The sequence below is a fragment of the Eleutherodactylus coqui genome, chromosome 7 (assembly GCF_035609145.1).
Source record: "Eleutherodactylus coqui strain aEleCoq1 chromosome 7, aEleCoq1.hap1, whole genome shotgun sequence".
In the NCBI taxonomy this organism is placed as follows: domain Eukaryota; kingdom Metazoa; phylum Chordata; class Amphibia; order Anura; family Eleutherodactylidae; genus Eleutherodactylus; species Eleutherodactylus coqui.
The window spans coordinates 73,125,056-73,143,339 of record NC_089843.1 but is presented as its reverse complement, the minus strand read 5'-3'; the positions used below and the strand labels follow the sequence as shown (position 1 = coordinate 73,143,339).

The 18,284-nt window shown below is 42.9% G+C and overlaps 1 protein-coding gene across 3 annotated transcripts in view; it reads left to right on the top strand.

The window, feature by feature from the left end:
• Positions 1-18,284, top strand: part of TBC1D19 (TBC1 domain family member 19) — a 168,334-nt gene that overhangs the window by 22,500 nt on the left and 127,550 nt on the right. For 2 of the 3 annotated variants that reach the window (XM_066574624.1, XM_066574626.1), the window contains exons 2-8: positions 2,102-2,174; positions 3,596-3,641; positions 7,857-7,932; positions 10,951-11,025; positions 15,177-15,240; positions 16,102-16,148; positions 17,957-18,067. In XM_066574624.1, coding sequence (XP_066430721.1) covers positions 2,102-2,174; positions 3,596-3,641; positions 7,857-7,932; positions 10,951-11,025; positions 15,177-15,240; positions 16,102-16,148; positions 17,957-18,067 — 492 coding nt within the window. The remainder of the gene's footprint in view (positions 1-2,101; positions 2,175-3,595; positions 3,642-7,856; positions 7,933-10,950; positions 11,026-15,176; positions 15,241-16,101; positions 16,149-17,956; positions 18,068-18,284) is intronic. The other variant, XM_066574627.1, reaches the window with a different exon arrangement.

Below are 18,284 nucleotides of genomic sequence, written 5' to 3'. Positions count from 1 at the left end.
CTTAGAACAAAGGATCACAGCCCTAGGAGCAGAATAGTTGCCCCATTCAGCGTTCCACCAGTTCCAGCCCAATGCTGTATAAGAACTGCTACACAGCTCTATTCATTTGGCTGTGTGATGGAAAAGCTGATGACACAGCCCTTATATTCTAAGATTGAATTGAGATCTTCTCATTGGTACCTCCATCAATGCCAGAACATATATCTTAACTCCTTAAGGGATGTTTACATGTAGTGCTGTGTAGTAGGGTTGATACTCTTTGTGATAGATATTACTCCCCCCACCTCTCCTCAATAATGATTTAAAGGAAAGCAAAAAAAAAAAAACAATGATGTAGAAACCAAAATTCCTTCACAACTCCAATCTGAATAGTCCCCGGATCACCGACCCTTCTGAAGTACAGTTAGGGCCAGAAATATTTGGACAGTGACACAAGTTTTGTTATTTTAGCTGTTTACAAAAACATGTTCAGAAATACAATTATATATATAATATGGGCTGAAAGTGCACACTCCCAGCTGCAATATGAGAGTTTCCACATCCAAATCGGAGAAAGGGTTTAGGAATGATAGCTCTGTAATGCATAGCCTCCTCTTTTTCAAGGGACCAAAAGTATTTGGACAATGGACTCTAAGGGCTGCAATTAACTCAGAAGGCGTCTCCCTCGTTAACCTGTAATCAATTAAGTAGTTAAAAGTTCTGGGGTTGATTCCAGGTGTGTGGTTTTGGATTTGGAAGCTGTTGCTGTGACCAGACAACATGTGGTCAAAGGAACTCTCAATTGAGGTGAAGCAGAACATCCTGAGGCTGAAAAAAAAGAAAAAACCCATCAGAGAGATAGCAGACATGCCTGGAGTAGCAAAATCAACAGTCGGGTACATTCTGAGAAAAAAGGAATTCACTGGTGAGCTTGGGAACTCAAAAAGGCCTGGGCGTCCACGGAAGACAACGGTGGTGGATGATCGCCGCATACTTTCTTTGGTGAAGAAGAACCCGTTCACAACATCAACTGAAGTCCAGAACACTCTCAGGGAAGTAGGTGTATCTGTCTCTAAGTCAACAGTAAAGAGAAGACTCCATGAAAGTAAATACAAAGGGTTCACATCTAGATGCAAACCATTCATCAATTCCAAAAATAGACAGGCCAGAGTTAAATTTGCCGAAAAACACCTCAAGATGCCAGTCCAGTTCTGGAAAAGTATTCTATGGACAGATGAGACAAAGATCAACCTGTACCAGAATGATGGGAAGAAAAAAGTTTGGAGAAGAAAGGGAACGGCACATGATCCAAGGCACACCACATCCTCTGTAAAACATGGTGGAGGCAGCGTGATGGCATGGGCATGCATGGCTTTCAATGGCACTGGGTCACTTGTGTTTATTGATGACATAACAGCAGACAAGAGTAGCCGGATGAATTCTGAAGTGTACCGGGATATACTTTCAGCCCAGATTCAGCCAAATGCTGCAAAGTTGATCGGACGGCGCTTCACAGTACAGATGGACAATGACCCAAAGCATACAGCCAAAGCTACCCAGGAGTTCATGAGTGCAAAAAAGTGGAACATTCTGCAATGGCCAAGTCAATCACCAGATCTTAACCCAATTGAGCATGCATTTCACTTGCTCAAATCCAGACTTCAGACGGAAAGACCCACAAACAAGCAAGACCTGAAGGCTGCGGCTGTAAAGGCCTGGCAAAGCATTAAGAAGGAGGAAACCCAGCGTTTGGTGATGTCCATGGGTTCCAGACTTAAGGCAGTGATTGCCTCCAAAGGATTCGCAACAAAATATTGAAAAAAAAATATTTTGTTTGGGTTATGTTTATTTGTCCAATTACTTTTGAGCTCCTAAAATGTGGAGTGTTTGTAAAGAAATGTGTACAATTCCTACATTTTCTATCAGATATTTTTGTTCAACCCTTTAAATTAAACGTTACAATCTGCACTTGAATTCTGTTGTAGAGGCTTCATTTCAAATCCAATGCGGTGGCATGCAGAGCCCAACTCGCGAAAATTGTGTTACTGTCCAAATATTTCTGGCCCTAACTGTATGTTTTCCAGAAATTAATTTGTGTCGCCATTCTGTTTGTATTTTACAGGGAAGCTTATTTAATCCAGATATTAAACTTGAAACACTTAAGGAAGATATCAAAGATTTTTTGAAGGCATCAGGTATGTCTCTGTGCTGTTTCTCAATATTTGTACATGTTTGCATTGGTATTGTTTGTGGTCTCCTCTAAAGGATCATCTCTAGTAAAAAGCCAAGGGTACTTGATAACTGATAAAGATGCCAACCCCTTTAAGCAACATTGTAATCCTTTCCTACCATCTTGCTGCTGTAGAGTTTGTGTAACCCTTACACTTAGTAGGCTGTCCTGCTGAATCTGTCATAGATCCAACAGCACACTGCTCATGGTTGTGTGGACTCTCAGTGCTCTCACCTCCTTTCTCTCTGTGTTGTATATAGATCAGAGTGTACAAGGGGAAAAGCATCCAGATTTTCAAGGAGGGCAATCACACAGACAGTAGATAGGGAGGAAAGCACGCACTTTAAAGTCTGAAGGGGGAGAATCATATAGGCTGTGCATGATTGTTTAGGAGAGACCCCCAAGAATGAAGGTGGAATCACACTTTCCTCAGTCAGTATTTGTCAGCAAAAGGGAGAAGATATCTTTCAGAGGCTGCATCTGAAGGGATAACCAGTAAGGAATGAAGTTGTTCTGAAACCTGAGAGTTCATAAAGGCAACAGCATCTTGGTCACGCAGCATTTGCTTCCAGCGTGTATTACTGGGAGAGGCATGTGCATGGGAGAAAAGTCTGAAACTAGGAGCAGGTTGCTAACTTAATATCAGGGGACTAAAATGAGTGAAGGAATGAAGTTCGCAGCATGAAACATGGTGCAACTTTTTTAATGGAAGCGAAAATGTTTACATGTCAAAGCCTATACGTAGCTTTAAAAATGACATTTGTATATGAGCGCAGCAAGCCTCCACAATATATAGACAAGTATATGCTAGAGATGTACATGACAAGATGCAGAATGTATCCCCTGTGCTTTTGCACAGTTGAAGGGGTTGTGACAAAATTTAAAGTAATCCCCCATCCACAGGATAGGGGATAACTCTATGATCGTGGGGATCCGACTGCAGGAACCCCCACTGATTCTGGCACTGTCATTGAAGTGAATGATGTGGGGGCTCGCCTGTGTAATCTATGCTTCCTTTATGCAGGGACTGGCAAGATTCCTGTTCTCTGAGTCTGTAGGGGTCCTAGTGGTTGGACCTCCACCGATCATAAAGTGATACACTATCCTGTAGAGTAAGGATTACATAAGATCTTGTTAAAAAACCTTTTAAGTGACTTGCATAAGACTTATGAGTTATGGCGCCATCCCCTATGTGGGCTCTTCCATGCAGGAATTATGCAGAAGATATAATTAATTTGTGTATGTGAAACAGGGATAAGATTGTGATCACCAATGGAGGCCAGGACTGATGAGAGGGAGCAGTTTTCTGGAATGTGATATATAAGCATTGGTAAATCAATGAGTTTCATATTATTTCTCACTTCACTGGCATTTTTCTCTTTTCAGGTTGGGAGAAAAAACTTCAGAATGCCGTATATCGTGAACTTAGTGTGTATGTATCACCTTAAAAAAATCTTAAAATTACATAAATGTATGTACACACACACGCATATATACAACAGTAAGGTATTATTGTATCTTGTCACCACTGGAAGCTAGGGGTTTGACAGGGCTTATATGGAGGAACGCCCCTGTCACACCCCTAGCTCCCGATTGGGTGAATTCCGCAAGGTCCTTGAAGGGTCTACCAGCCTGTCTATTGAACCTTGCCTGGGCTGGAGGGTTAGGGTAACTTTTGCAGTTAGGCTTAAATTATTAGCTCTAAATGCTTCTATGTTACAGCTGTAACTACAGCCGCCAGGGACAGTCACAGCGTGCCCGGTAAAGGGGACTGCTTTTGGGAGACTACAGCCGCCGGGAAGAGTGACAGCGGGGCCTCTAAGGGGAGATGGGAGGACACTCACATCAGGAGACCACAGTGCTCAGTGCCAGGACCTGTGAGGCCGAGGAAGGGGAGCCAGCCGTGCAGCCAATAATGAACAGGGGGTGTCACCAGCCTGTCAAGTACCCTCAATCTTGTTTCCACCCCTACTTCCGGTGGTGACAAGATACAAAAATTCCCAACAGTAACCCTCTGCTAATCTTCATAATGCTGCAACATTGAAGATGACTATTCTACCACCATTTGGTCTAAACCTTTTAATAAATAATTATACAATTTAAAGACCTATCAATTCTTCAGATATGACTGTTTTAATAAATAATTGCATTTCACTCAACACTTAATGATTATCATTCATTTTCTTGATGGATCATATGAAACTAAATGATAATTATTCAATGTAAATGCTTCCAGCAACTGAATGCCAAATGATAATTCGTTTGCTTATCGTTTGTCATTGAGTTTAGGCAGGCATAAAGCTCAAACAACGACTGGCCTGTGTAAACAGAACAAATAAACGTGTTGCCAGCAGCACAATCCTCACTGCTGGTTCCAGCGAGGCCACTTGATGCAGAATCACAGAATACAGTCTTGAAGCAAAAATAAAGAAAGGCATGACAGAATATGCGGTGCAAAAAGTACAAAAACTCTTTATTCTTCCATACAAAACAACAATGTTTCGGCTAAGCAGCTTGACAAAGGCTGCTTAGCCAAAATGCTGCTGTTTTGTATTGAAGAATAAAGGGCTTTTGGACTTTTTGTAACGGATATGCTGTCACGCCTTTCTTTATTTTGCCTGTGTAAACAGGCAGTCATTTATCTATTTTGACAGGATGATAGGAGTTGTAGTGGATGGGAGGTGTATTTCTCCCAGACTCCTATCATTCTGTGAAGCGGCAGGGAGTAAGGCCACCTACTAGTTAGTTAATGGCTAGCTCCAGTGGGTGTGCTAAAAGAGCAGAGGACTGTGCAGTCTTCTTCTACCTATAGACTCCGATACGGAAAGCTATGGGAGCTGTCATACTGTGAAGTTTGTGTGAGTTCAGGACTAAAACAGAACTGCCCTTGTTTTGGGAATTAGGCTGTGAGAGGGTAGCCCTCTGGTTGGCAGTCAAGGGGAATTGATCTTTAGTTAGAGCTAGACAGGCAGATGTTATTTTTTGTCTGCTCTCTGATGTGGCTGTTATCTGTAAAGCTGCACTACAAGTTAAAGAAAATAAACACCATCTTGAGTTTGAAAAAGTCCGTGTCCAGGCTTCTTGCCTTGAAAGTGTGACATGTGGTACGCATCCCTGGCGATCCCAAGGTAATTCCCTGACACTATGAACTACTGCCTGTTTACTATGAATAGAGGCGGGTGGCCTGGAGTGCTCTCCATACCACTAAACCACTGTTCACTGAATGATTATCGGTGAACTAGACACTTAGGCGGTTAATTTTAGCTGAACAAAAAAGAAAACTTCATCTTCCTCTTTTTCCTATTCTTCTTCCTTTTCTTTTTTCATCCATTTTCTTATTCTTCTTTACCTTCCTATTCTTTTTTCATCTTCTTCCTATTTTTTTTTCCTCTTCTTCCTCTTTTTTCCCCTTCTTTCTCTTCCTTTTTCTTCTTTGTCCTCTTTTTCCTCTATCATTTCCTCCTCTTCTTTTTCTTCTACTATTATACAGGGCTTTTATGACTCTTAGGCTGCCTTCATAGGGGCGTGAAAATCCAGTGGTGCCTGCCTCATTGAAAGCAATGGGAGAACCCCACAATCCTCTGTAACAGTCGCGGCAGGGATTCCCTTCATCCCCGCAGTGATGCAAGGCTGTTTTCACTTGAAAATGCCTCGCATCCACGGGGCTTTCACATGATGTACTAGTTCGATAAGATATCGCCCTCGTCAGTGTGAAAGAGCCCTTAGTGTAATATAGCAGTTTTAGGGATATTTGGTAAAGTTCCAGTTCAAACTAATTTGGACTAAACTGAACTTTTTACAGAAATTTGTCAAACCAGCTGAACCAAACTTTTCAAAAATTCCACTCATCATTAGTTCTGTCTTCTCATTTTGGAACAGTGAGGTCACAGACTGGTTGTGAATTTTTAACAGCGCTTGTAATACAGGGACACCATAATGTTTTTTTTATTGCCTGGCTATCTAGAATTAAAGGCTGGCTCGTTTAGATAACCCATTTTCTAATACCCGGTTGGGAGATTCTCACTTAAAGGGGTTGTCTCGCGAAATCAAGTGGTGGTATACACTTCTGTATGGCCATATTAATGCACTTTGTAATATACATCGTGCATTAAATATGAGCCATACAGAAGTTATTCACTTACCTGCTCCGTTGCTAGCGACCTCGTCTCCATGGTTCCGTCTAAATTCGCTGCCGGCTTGCTTTTTTAGACACGCTTGCGCAGTCCGGTCTTCTGCTCTGAGCACGAGCCGCTTCAGTGTGCTCGCCGCTACAGCTCTTCTGCGCATGCACAGACGAGCTGTATCTTCTCGGGAGCGCACTGGAGCGGCCATTCTGCTACCATCCTCTCTTAGAGGAAGGTGCAGAGCCGCCCAGCCGAGCCGCCCAGGTAAGTGATGGGTGACGGACTGACGGGGGTGACGCGTGACGGACTGCCGCTGTGTCCCCGGAGCCTACCGCTGTGTCCCCGGAGCCTACCGCTGTGTCCCCGGAGCCTACCGCTGTGTCCCCGGAGCCTACCGCTGTGTCCCCGGAGCCTACCGCTGTGTCCCCGGAGCCTACCGCTGTGTCCCCGGAGCCTACCGCTGTGTCCCCGGAGCCTACCGCTGTGTCCCCGGAGCCTACCGCTGTGTCCCCGGAGCCTACCGCTGTGGCCCCGGAGCCTACCGCTGTGGCCCCGGGGGCCTACCGCTGGTCCCCGGGGCCTACCGCTGGGCCCGGCGGCCTACCGCTGTGGCCCTGGAGCCTACCGCTGGGGAGCCGGGGCGTAGCGCTGGGGAGCCGGGGCGTAGCGCTGGGGAGCCGGGGGGAGCCGGGGCCTAGGGCCGGTTACCTGCTGCCTGGCGGTGGGTGACTGGTCGGCCGCGTTCAATCCCGGGGTCCGGTCGGCGGCTGCGGGGCGTCTGGTTGTCAGGGAGACACAGCTGGTAGCGTCTCGGGAGCGCGCACGTCGGGCTACAGCAAGCGACGGGAAAAGAGCCGGCGGCCATCTTGGGGAAACTTTTTATAAGTTGCTGAAACGCTGGAACTGTAAGTAGAAACCGGCTAGAAAAGTCATTTACATGGGTGATTTAGTAATGTATGCTTAATAAGGGGGACTGGGCAAACAAAAAATTTCACTGCTTCCTCGAGACAACCCCTTTAATAGAGAAGAATCCACCATTGAAGACCCTCATCTTTTAGTTAGAGCTAAGAGTGGCTTCAAAGAGCATTACTAATTCTGGAGGACCTGGGATCCTTCGTTTTCAGTAGATAATGTGTAATACTTCATTTCACCTGGGGTGGTGCTGCAGGAAAATTAAACACTCACTGCGATATTAAATAAATAAATCTTGGTATTTGTATAGCGCCAACTTATTCCGCAGCGCTTTCAGGTAATAATTACTTATTACCCCCCACCAAGCTGGGTTCTCATTTTACCGACCTTGGAAGGATGGAAGGCTGAGTCAACCTTGAGCCGGCTACCTGAATCATGCGGGGATCGAACTTGCAGCCTTCAGGTCGTAGATTAAATTTGATTGCTCGGAAACCCTGTGATTATCTTATTGCTGGGAACCTTGTAATATAAAGCGAATGTGCAAAGCAGAAAGCCCCTTTTATTGCTGAGCAAAGTGGATTTTACATTTTACACTTGGTTTTGTGTTCTAGGCTTCCTGCTCCATGCCATCCAGCAGCACCTGCTGAACATATAAAAGAACCTTTAGCATATATGAGGCGAGCTCAGGTAGGTGGTGAATGCATGAGTGGCTTTTACTTGACTGTACAGTCTTGTGTGTAGTCATATTTTGATGACCTTTTAATATCATTGTTTCTGAGTCTACCAATTTTTCTAGATATATTAGTTAAAAATGGGAACCCATTAATATATACTGATATGCCAAAGGTCATTGGATAGCATCATAGAAGCTATTATCACCCACGGTGGACAACGCAGAGGCTGCCCACAGGTGCTTAATGGTCGTGCCCAGCAGCATCTAATTAGAACTGTGAACAACAGGCAATCAACTCCAGCAGAAATCACATCCACATTCAATGTATCAAGTCCCACATTCATATCCCACAGGTCAGTGCAGAGTTCTTTAGCTTCCCTGGGATATCGGAGCAAAAGACCCACTAGAATTTCTCTGTTAACAACACCAGATAAAGCGCATTACCTGGGCTTGTGAGGTTGCTAACTGGACCTTAGAGGACTGGCAATATCTGATGTGGTCCGATGAGTCACGGTACCAATTGTATCGGGCTGATGGTAGGGTTTGTTTGTGAAGCATACCCCATGAAGCCATGGATCCCAATTGTCAATAAGGCACTAAGCAGGGTGGTGGCATGGCATGGTTTGTGTCCAGTGGTTCACCCAAACACATTTGTGACGAGTGCCCACTATATACATGCCCCACCATGATGGAATATTCCAGCAGGATAATACACCATGCTATTGGACCAAAGTTATACAAAATTAGTTTGAGGAGCATTCTGGAGAGCTACCAGCGTTGTGGCCTGCATGTTTGTGTGACATGAGCCCAATCAAGCTTTTATGGGATGTGGTAGAGAGGTCCAATTTCACCTGAGACCCTTCAGCTATAAATACCATGGAGTTGTGGGTGGCTATCCAGACGGCATGGCTCAACATTCAATCAGACATGTTCTGTTCACTTGTGGAATCCATGCCACGTTGAGTTGCTGCACTTTGCTGAGCTAGATGGGGTTCTACATGATATTCGTTCCTATCCCGTGGTTTTTGTCATGTGAGTGTTTGTATAAACTCACATTGGAAATTATTATTCCTTTTCTTTGAAAATGCAATTTTCTAACTGACTAACCACAGAACAGTTTTTTGTTTTTCCAAATGGCTTATTTACAAGTAGGTTAAAGCTGACCTGTCTGCTGGGATTGCTTTCAGATATTTGGGCAGCATGCGACAGAGCAGGAAGCGTGCGCACATTTATATAAAGCTTTATTACGGAAAAGCTACCAATTATCATATTAATTCTCCCACTTTGTGCTCATCAGCGCTCGGCAAGTCCTGGGTATGACTTCCCCATCCTCTGTCATTGATTGACAGCTATCTCTGTAAAGGTCGCTACAGAGAAGGCTCTCATTAATGGCAGAAGGTGAGTGAAAACTTTGTTAAATCCATATCGGTTCTACAGGCACAGGGACTCTTCTTCAGGGTCAAGACCCTGCTGAGCCCACCTCACCTCTCTGTTTTTTGGACCACTGAAGTATAAAGGACTTTACATCTCCCCTGACATGTCTGTTCAAGTAAATACATTCCACTTAATTATCAGTTCCTATAGATAGGGGAAAAATGTTTCTGTTCGGATAACCCCAATCACTCTCCAACCATTTTTCATTTTATGCTGTTTTTTTTTTCTTCATGCCTGACTTCCAAGAGCTATAACTTTTTCATTTTTGCAGGACAAGTTAGATTTTTTTAATGGCACTATTTAATGACCTGTATAATGGGCTGGAAAACTTTAGGAAAATTTTAAGTCAACTGGTGGAGCGGCCCAATAATAACAAGATCCCTTATCGCCCATCATTGGAAATCAACCTCCATCCCATCAATTCCAGAAGTGAGCAACATGCTTTCTTATAGCTTTTCTCTAGAACTGTTCTATGCAAGATGCAACCATAACACTACCTATTTGCTAAAAAATCGGTTGCCATGGTCTTTTATATAAAGCTATTTAACTAGCTTTAGTTGAGGTACTCTTTCTTTTTCTATTTCTGATTCAAAGTAAGGATTTTTTTTCCTTCTTCTTTCTATCTCCTCTCCCCAATGCCCTAAAAGACCAATTATAATGTAACATAGTGTGTTAGGCTGAAGGGAGACAACGTCCATCTAGTTCAGCCACTTTGACTTGAGATTTTTTGACAACTTATACAATATACTACAATAATCAGCTTGTTCCGAAGTGTATGGAAGCGGTGGCTGTCCGTACCACTTCATTCACTTCTGATGGACCTGTGGAGATAGTGGAGTCAGCTATCTCTGGCGGTCCCATTTAAGTAAACAGAATTGTGGTTTGCATGCTTGGTCACCGTTACTGTACACATCGGAACAAACTGAGGCTGGGCTCTGCATGACAGGTAAAACCTATTGTCATACACCCCCTTTATTAGGTTTCATTCCATAGCAAACCTGGAGCCTTTACTGTGGGACGGGGGCAGTGGAGTTGGGATTTAATTCTCTCTATTGACTTAGAGTGAGCCTGACTCCTGAGCCAACTCCATACACCCCCGGGTGCTGATACATGCATGCCCTCTTGCATGAGGTAGTTAAACGCTTAACTTAATGGATGAATTTAAAAACCACTAAATTACTGATGAATGATGTGTTATTAGTATACATCTTGGCCCACAGTATTAAGATTGATATTCCATACACCAGTCTTAAATAAAGATCATTAGAGGGAACTGTGACCAAATTTATTAGAAGGCCCTTGCCTCTTAACAAATTTGGCACTTTTTGGACTGTCCTAAAGTCAGAAAAGAAAATCTACGCCTGCTGCGATCAGTCACAGATTTGCAACGAAACTTGCACCATTTTCTGCTTTTAGTATTCATAAGTATGTCTAAAAAGTTTAGTCCCCACCAATCTCAATAGCAACTTTTGGTGAGTCTAGTGCACAAGATGACATTTTTGCGCACTACGTCATGGTTTGCAACACTTTTAGGAAAGTACTGGTGCGAATACATTGATAATTTCCCCTCTTGTCTTTATTCTCTTTTTTTCTTTTAGGCAAGCTGGGAGAAGAGAGTCTTGAAGAGCTTGAATAGCATGTGTACAGAGCTTAATATTCCTCTAGCACGCAAGGTACTGGGTCAGTCAGCATTGGGTATTTACTATGCGGTATCATATCCTCTATACCTAACGGCATTGTACAGTGATAAGTGATCACTTGTGTCTATTATACTATCTCTCTGGGTCTTACATGCTCTGTCACTGTATACCCAGCTCACTATTGTTGTGTTTGTAAATTGCTTGTTATATTTATGGAATATTATGGATATTTACGGCTAGCTCTTCGGCACTGAGATCCATCACGGAGGCCTGTTCTTTGGGGTTGAGGATAGAGTGGAAGGTGTTAAAGTCTTTTGGGGTTGTGGGAAAGTGAGGAGGGAGGGGAAATAAACTTGTTTGGCGTGGTAAAGGGCAAGGTTGTAAGTTTTGAGCTTAAATTTGAAGTGAGGGAAGTCTGCGGGTTGTTTTGATTTTATCCACAGCCGTTCAGCACATCTAGAGCACCACCGAATGAAGCGTGTTTGTGACGTGAGCCAGGGTTGCTGCGGTCTGCAGCGGAAGGCTCAGATCACGCGGATGACTCTTCATCCAGGGCATGTCTAAGGGTGGTGTAGTAGTGTGCGGCAGCCAGATTGGAGCATGAAAGGAGAGAGGTGGGGGACAGGGAAGACTGTAAGGTCTCAGCTAGCTGTTGGGTGTAGATGGTCTGGAATTTCCTGTAGGTGTGATAGGTAGGAGGGTCGCGGGAGATGCTAGGGTGCCTGATGGAGTAGGAGAGGAAGTTGTAATCTGAGAGTGGGAAGGGGAAGTTGGTGAAGTGGGAAGCAGAGTAGAGGCAGAGGAAAATTAGATTGAGTATTGTCATCTCTGTGAGTGGGGGAGTCTGAGAGTTGTGATAGGCCGAAGGAGGAGGTGAGTGTTAAAAGCTTGGGAGGCAGATGGCGTCATTAGTGGGAATGTTGAAGTCACCTAGGATGAGGGTTGGGATTTCACAGGATAAGAAGTGAGGGAGCCAGGTGGCAAAGTGATCCAGGAATAGGCGGGTGTGACCCGGAGGCCGGTATATAACTGCAATTCGGAAGGACAGTGGACGGAAAAGTCATAGGGTATGAATTTCAAACGACAGGTAGGTGAGTGAGGTAACCCGGGGGATAACCTTGAGGGGGCAATTCGGCGAAAGAAGAACACCTACTCCTTCGCTGCACCTATCATCCGAACTAGGGGTGTGGGAGAACTGCAGGCCATTGTAGGACAATGCAGCAGGGGAAGCAGTGTCAGACTGCTGTATCCACATTTCGGTGAGGGCGAACAGGCTGAGATGTTTGGTGGTGAAGAGGTACAGGATATATGGGAGTTTGTTGCACGCAGATTGGAAGTTCCAGAGCGTAAATTCGAAGGAGACTGGAAAGGGTGCAAATGGGCTAATGGTTGGGCTTGAGGGGTGTTTTAGTGTGGTTGGTGGGAGGTTGTGGTAGGGAGAAATAAGGGGTGGGCCAGGATTGGGAGAAATGTTCCTGCTGCTAGAAGTAGTAGGATAGAGAGGGTAAGCACATGGTTGGGGGATTTGTGAGGGTGGCTATGGTATTTCTTGGCGGTATCGGGGAATGGAGGCATTTGCGTAAAGTGAATAGTGTGTGTGAGCTGTGCATGGGTGAGGATTTTTGTTATTGGTTATTGGGAGGAGACGGGCTAAGCTGGGAGCAGTGCACAGAATTTGTTACATGTTTTTAGTGCCCTTGGTCACCTATACCCAGTAGCTCAACCGCACTACCTCGATCCTGTTGTACATGATCAAAGAAGTAATTTCTTCTATTATGCAGGCCAGCCATTAAGAATCGGATATATTGAAGTGAACCTATTACTAGGTTCATGGTGCCTGTACAACAGGAAGCATGAACCCAGGACAGATCTTCCCATTTGGCCCATGTAAGTTTTATTCTGAAATGCTATTGCGTTTCAGAAAAAAACATACTTATAAGTATGTTTTATCTGAAATGCAGCAACGCTTCAGAATAAAATATGCATGGGCCCAATGGACAGATCTGTCCTGGGTTCATGCTTCCTGTTGTACAGGCACCATGAACCTGGTGACAGGTTCCCTTGAAGAGGATGTTTTGAGTGGGAATCAGAGGAATACCAGGGAACGTTATAACTTGTAACAGAAATGTCTACACAGGGTAGCAGAGAAATTGAATATTTACTGTAATTGTGTCACAACTGCTTTAAATGAGATTTAAGAAAAAATGATTTTCAAGCTGAAAACACAAGTGGAGATTTGTTATATCTAGTATTTAGTAGAGATGAGCGAGCGTACTCGGTTCGGGTGTTTTTGCACTCGAGTACCTCTTTTTCCGAGTAACTGACTACTCGGACAAAAAGATTCGGGGGGCGCCGGGGGTGAGCGGGGGGTTGCAGAGGGGAGTGGGGGGGGGGGGGGAGAGAGAGAGAGCTCCCCCCTGTTCCCCACTGCTACCCCCCGCTCCACCACGCCGCCGCCCGAATCTTTTCGTCCGATTAGTCAGTTACTCGGAAAAAGCGGTGCTCGAGTGCAAAAACACCCGAACCGAGTACGCTCGCTCATCTCTAGTATTTAGTAATCCACTATTCCACAAGTATAGAAGTTATAGATAAGGCACTTTAGTATACATTAATTTTTTTTACTATTTCTTTGCTGAGTTATCGGTTCTCAGTGGTACTGTCCTGCATCATCTCTACACTTAGGTCAGCGTGGCAACCATTCCTGTCTGTGCTCTGTTTTTGCTTCATTTTATCATAGATGCTAATGTGTATTCAAGATACGAGCTATATCAACACTTGCATTTCAGCTGTCTTCAATACAAGCCGTTATGTAGATACACTGACAGGGTTATTTTTTAAGGGACATTGTTCACATTTTAGTTTAAATGCTTTTTAGGTGTCAAGAATGGGTTTATAACTATGCATGCCATCCACATACAGTCTGCTTACAATGCGCATTGCTTCCACTAAATGGCCAATTTATTAGAGACAACTGCCGTTTCACGACTGGAGCTGCTTTGTATGTAAATTAGACCCATGATCCCCTAGTGCAGCATAAAATCAATTAAGCAAGTTTTCATTGTTCATTTTCAGAGTGAATTCACACTACATTAGGAAAATCGAGTTACTTTGAATGAGGCCTGGTCATCAATGGAAGACTAGCTGGACCCAGTATTTCAAATACTGCCAACCTTGTGTTTTTTGTTTTTTTTTTGAAACTGTGTATACTGTAGAATGGGCAATTATTGCCCAAAAATAGGACAAGCTGTAGTTTTTTTTTTCTCTCGCATCGTTGTGAGAAAAAATTACAGAAATAAATACACTCATTAGAAACAATGGGTTCTTTTCCTTTTATGATTTCTGTTCATCTAGCTACGCACATAAATTGTGCAGGAAAAATCGCCTGCATAAATGCACCCTAAGATAAACAGAAAGACGAAACTCCAGTGAGTGAAAGAACATAAAAATTAAATCACTGAACAGTGGAAAAACATTGCCGGGTACGATGAGTCTAGATTTCTGTTGCACCATGCTGATGGGAGAGCCAAACTTGGCACAAGCAGCATGACTCGATGAACCCTTCCTGTAAAATGTCAACAGTTCAGACTGGTGGCAGTGAAGTAATGGTGGGAAATATTTTCTTGGCTCATCCTGGTTCCAGTATTCCCGTAGAATGTCAAGACCTAGTTGAGTCTATGCCACAATTAATTTCTGTGGTTTTCGTACGCGAAAGAACAGAGCCTGCGGCAGCATATGTTACCAGCAGAGGCGACGTTTCAACCTATTAGCAGGTCTTTGTCAAGTTTGACAAAGACCTGCTAATAGGTCGAAACATCGCCACTGTCTGTAATGGAGGAATAAAGATCTAAATCTTTATTTGCACCACCATATGCTGCCGCAGGCTCTGTTTTTTGCTGTACATGATCCATGTAGAACAAAGGTCCGGGTTCCTATTTCTGTGGCTTTGCATCTCCCCTGAGTCCAGCCCTTATGGGTTTAGAGTGAGTGCTACTTGTAAACGTTTTTGAATTTCTGCGGTTTTGATGGCAAAAAAAAAGGATCAGCACTACTAGATGGATGTCTCTAAAAAACTGTATTTAACTGAACTGGAGTCTATGGTAATATAGTCTATACGTTGCTTCTACTGTGTGTAACATAACTGTCCTCTAATCTTTTGATTGGATTGATGATCTTTTGCTTTACAGAGGCCAGCTGATGAGCAGAAAGAATTGCTCAACAAGTGGAATGAAATGGGAACTGATGAACCAGGTACATCTTACTTTTACATTGTTTAGGGCCAGAACTATAACGCTTAAACAGTACAACGCAGTTTTATACTATATCACATCTTTTTGTATTACATGAGGTTTCCACATCTGCTAAATTACTTCATATATAAATTGTAATTTTCTACCTATAGGAAGGCTGTGGAAAAAAAATGCTGTGAAGAACTTTTTCAAAAATAGAAGGCATCTAATTTCTTAAGGCCCATTTAGACACAACGATTATCGCTCAAAAGCCATCTTTTGCGCGATAATCGTTGCGTGTAAATGTGCCCATCTTCCAATTTTCTGTTGAACGATGAATTTCAGTTCGGCATGAAATATGTTGTTCAGCAGAACAGCTCATAAGACGGACCGCACACTGTGTTCTGCCCGGGGAGCGCTGATTACAGCTGATTACGTTGTCTCAGCTGTAATCAGCAAGACAGATTAAAGAATGTATTCAGTGAACAGCGGGGGGAGGGGGGGGGGGCGACTCACAAGCTTACTAATTGGTACTAATAGGCATTAGTACTAATTAATAATTTATGCAAAATGATCGCTCAAAAGCCATCTTTTGAGCGATCATCTTTGTGTCTAAATGGCCCTTTACTTTGCAGCATTTTTTCCACACAATGCTGTATCAATATAGCAAGAGTCCAGTGTAACATTAGTTGAGGTACTGTAAATCATGGATTTCCCCTTATTTATATTCTGTATTGAAAAGACACTAATTGAAGTGTCTAATTATAGAGATAACCAAATGTAATACATGAAGCTTTATTAACTATTCTGCTGTTTCTAAGTGTATTTATACTTATTGGTGCTACAGAGCATTTTGATTTTTGCATTTATTTTTTTTCCTCAGACTTGAGTCTCTTTAGACCTGTTTATGCACCTAAGGATTTTCTTGAGGTATGAAAATACTGTTAAAATTGAGAAGACCCGTTGTGTGTTCTGTCTTCTTAGTTCCTTGACCTTGTACAAAAAGCAGTGCAAAAGCACATTTATCGATTGTGCCTTAGTTAAAAATTTGTATCATACCTAATGGGTTCTCTGTTACATTTATAAACCTTAGCTGTTCTGTTTTTGTGTATTTAATTAATCACCATTTGTGGATTTGTCTAAACCCCTATTTACACGTAAAGATGATTGCTGAAAATTTGTTCAAAAGATAAGGAGAATGACCGTTTTCAGCAATCATTTTGCTAAAGTACTAATGGGCACTAATGCCCATTAGTACTTTATCAGCTTCATTCATGGCGTATCCTGAGGAAAGGCCATCATTAGTTTACAACTAGACAACGTCTTCGAGCTTTGTAAGTAAAGTGGTAAGACATACTGGCTTTTGTACTGCCCCATGTATAAATAGAGTTTTTTATTCATTGGTTCTCTGTTTAATGTGTTAAGCAACAATTAGTGACATGACCATTTTACAGATAATTTAATCACATGAGGAGGATGCTGCTATCTTGTGCCATGAGCCGACAGGGTTCTTTTTTTGTTTAACTGCATTCTGAGACTAAGAACTTTCTAATGTTTCTGCAGCATAGCCTTATAAGGGCTTTACTTTTTAATGGCACCATTTTGGGGAACAAAAGATGTATTGTAAAAATGTAATTTTTTGCAAGAATGAAAAAAAGGCTATTTTCGCAATTACTATATTATTTGAGTTTTGCTTTTATTTTATCCACCATGTGGCACATCATGTTAAGTTTATTCTGCAAGTCAATATTATTATGACAATGCCTAATTTATGTATTTTATATGGATTTCCACTCATTTTTAAATCAGAATAGTAAGATGGCGACCATTAACACACTCATGGTTTGGGTAGAATCTATGCCATTAAGATGAATTCCCTGCTTAAATGTTTGTACCTCTTCCAAACCTTACCCATACAGATCCCCCAGACTTTTCTGCCTAAACTAAGAAGAGCAGTGACATGCTTCATTTGGGGAGGTTTCAGATCCTGTTTGAGCCATAAACTTCTCGCCCAATGAAAGGAGGAAGAAGGAGCTGGATTGACGGATTTGCTCCTCTACTATAGAGCCGCAATTGGCAAGACTGTACTAGATCTTTTACACAGGAGGACCTCCAAACTATGCGTCAGGCTAGAGCAAGATTCTGCTCCTGTTCATGCTCAGGGCCTTTTCTGGCTCTGGGGGGTGGGGAGGGGGGCGACGGGGCATGAGGGTCTCTCCTTTCCTGAACTGTATCCTGAGGATATGGGATGACTTTGCACAGGAGAGCGGCATGATAACTACCCATCAACTATGGACTCCACTGGTGGGGAATCCAGACTTCCCACTGGGAGACTTGGGTTTGCCACTTCTTGACAGACTGGAAGTTCACATGCCTAGAATCCGAGATCTTGTCCAGGAGAATGGCAGTTTGGGCATGTACAGGCAATGATACGTTTGCTAGTAGCCTGACAGTCTTCAAAGTGGTAGGGAAGTAAGCATCACACCAAATCCCTTGTTCCAATAAGCTGTTGCCAGAGGTATCTGGCAGTGACTTATTCCCCTCTCACCAAGCCAAGTGGAGGTCAGGGAGATAGCTGCTCTACTGACCATTTTAATCGTTATGCCCATCTTGAAGAAGTAACATTGGAGCAACTTTGTATCTTTATATTGTGATGTAACTGAAGAACGTATACTAATAAATGCTCTGTATACTCTTAATTTGCACAACATAATTGACAAATTGTTATTCACATGTAGGTATTAATTAACCTTCGCAATCCTAATTATGATGTTGGGGATCAGCCAAGTTTTAGGACTCATCTCGGTTTAATTCAAGTTCCACTAAACATTAAGGATATTCCAGAACTAGTAAGTAATACTGGAATGCTGCCATGCTAAGTAATACATTTCTCTGCTATTAATATATAAATATTTTTTATTCCTTAAGTGGTCACTAACTTTTCAAAGATCTTGTGCTTTTATAATAGCCAGTTGAACAATTTAAAAAAGTGCAATTTAATTTTATTTACCGAAAATGATTGTTTTGTGTAAAAAGAATCTCTCTAGAGTGCTGTCCAATAGTGGC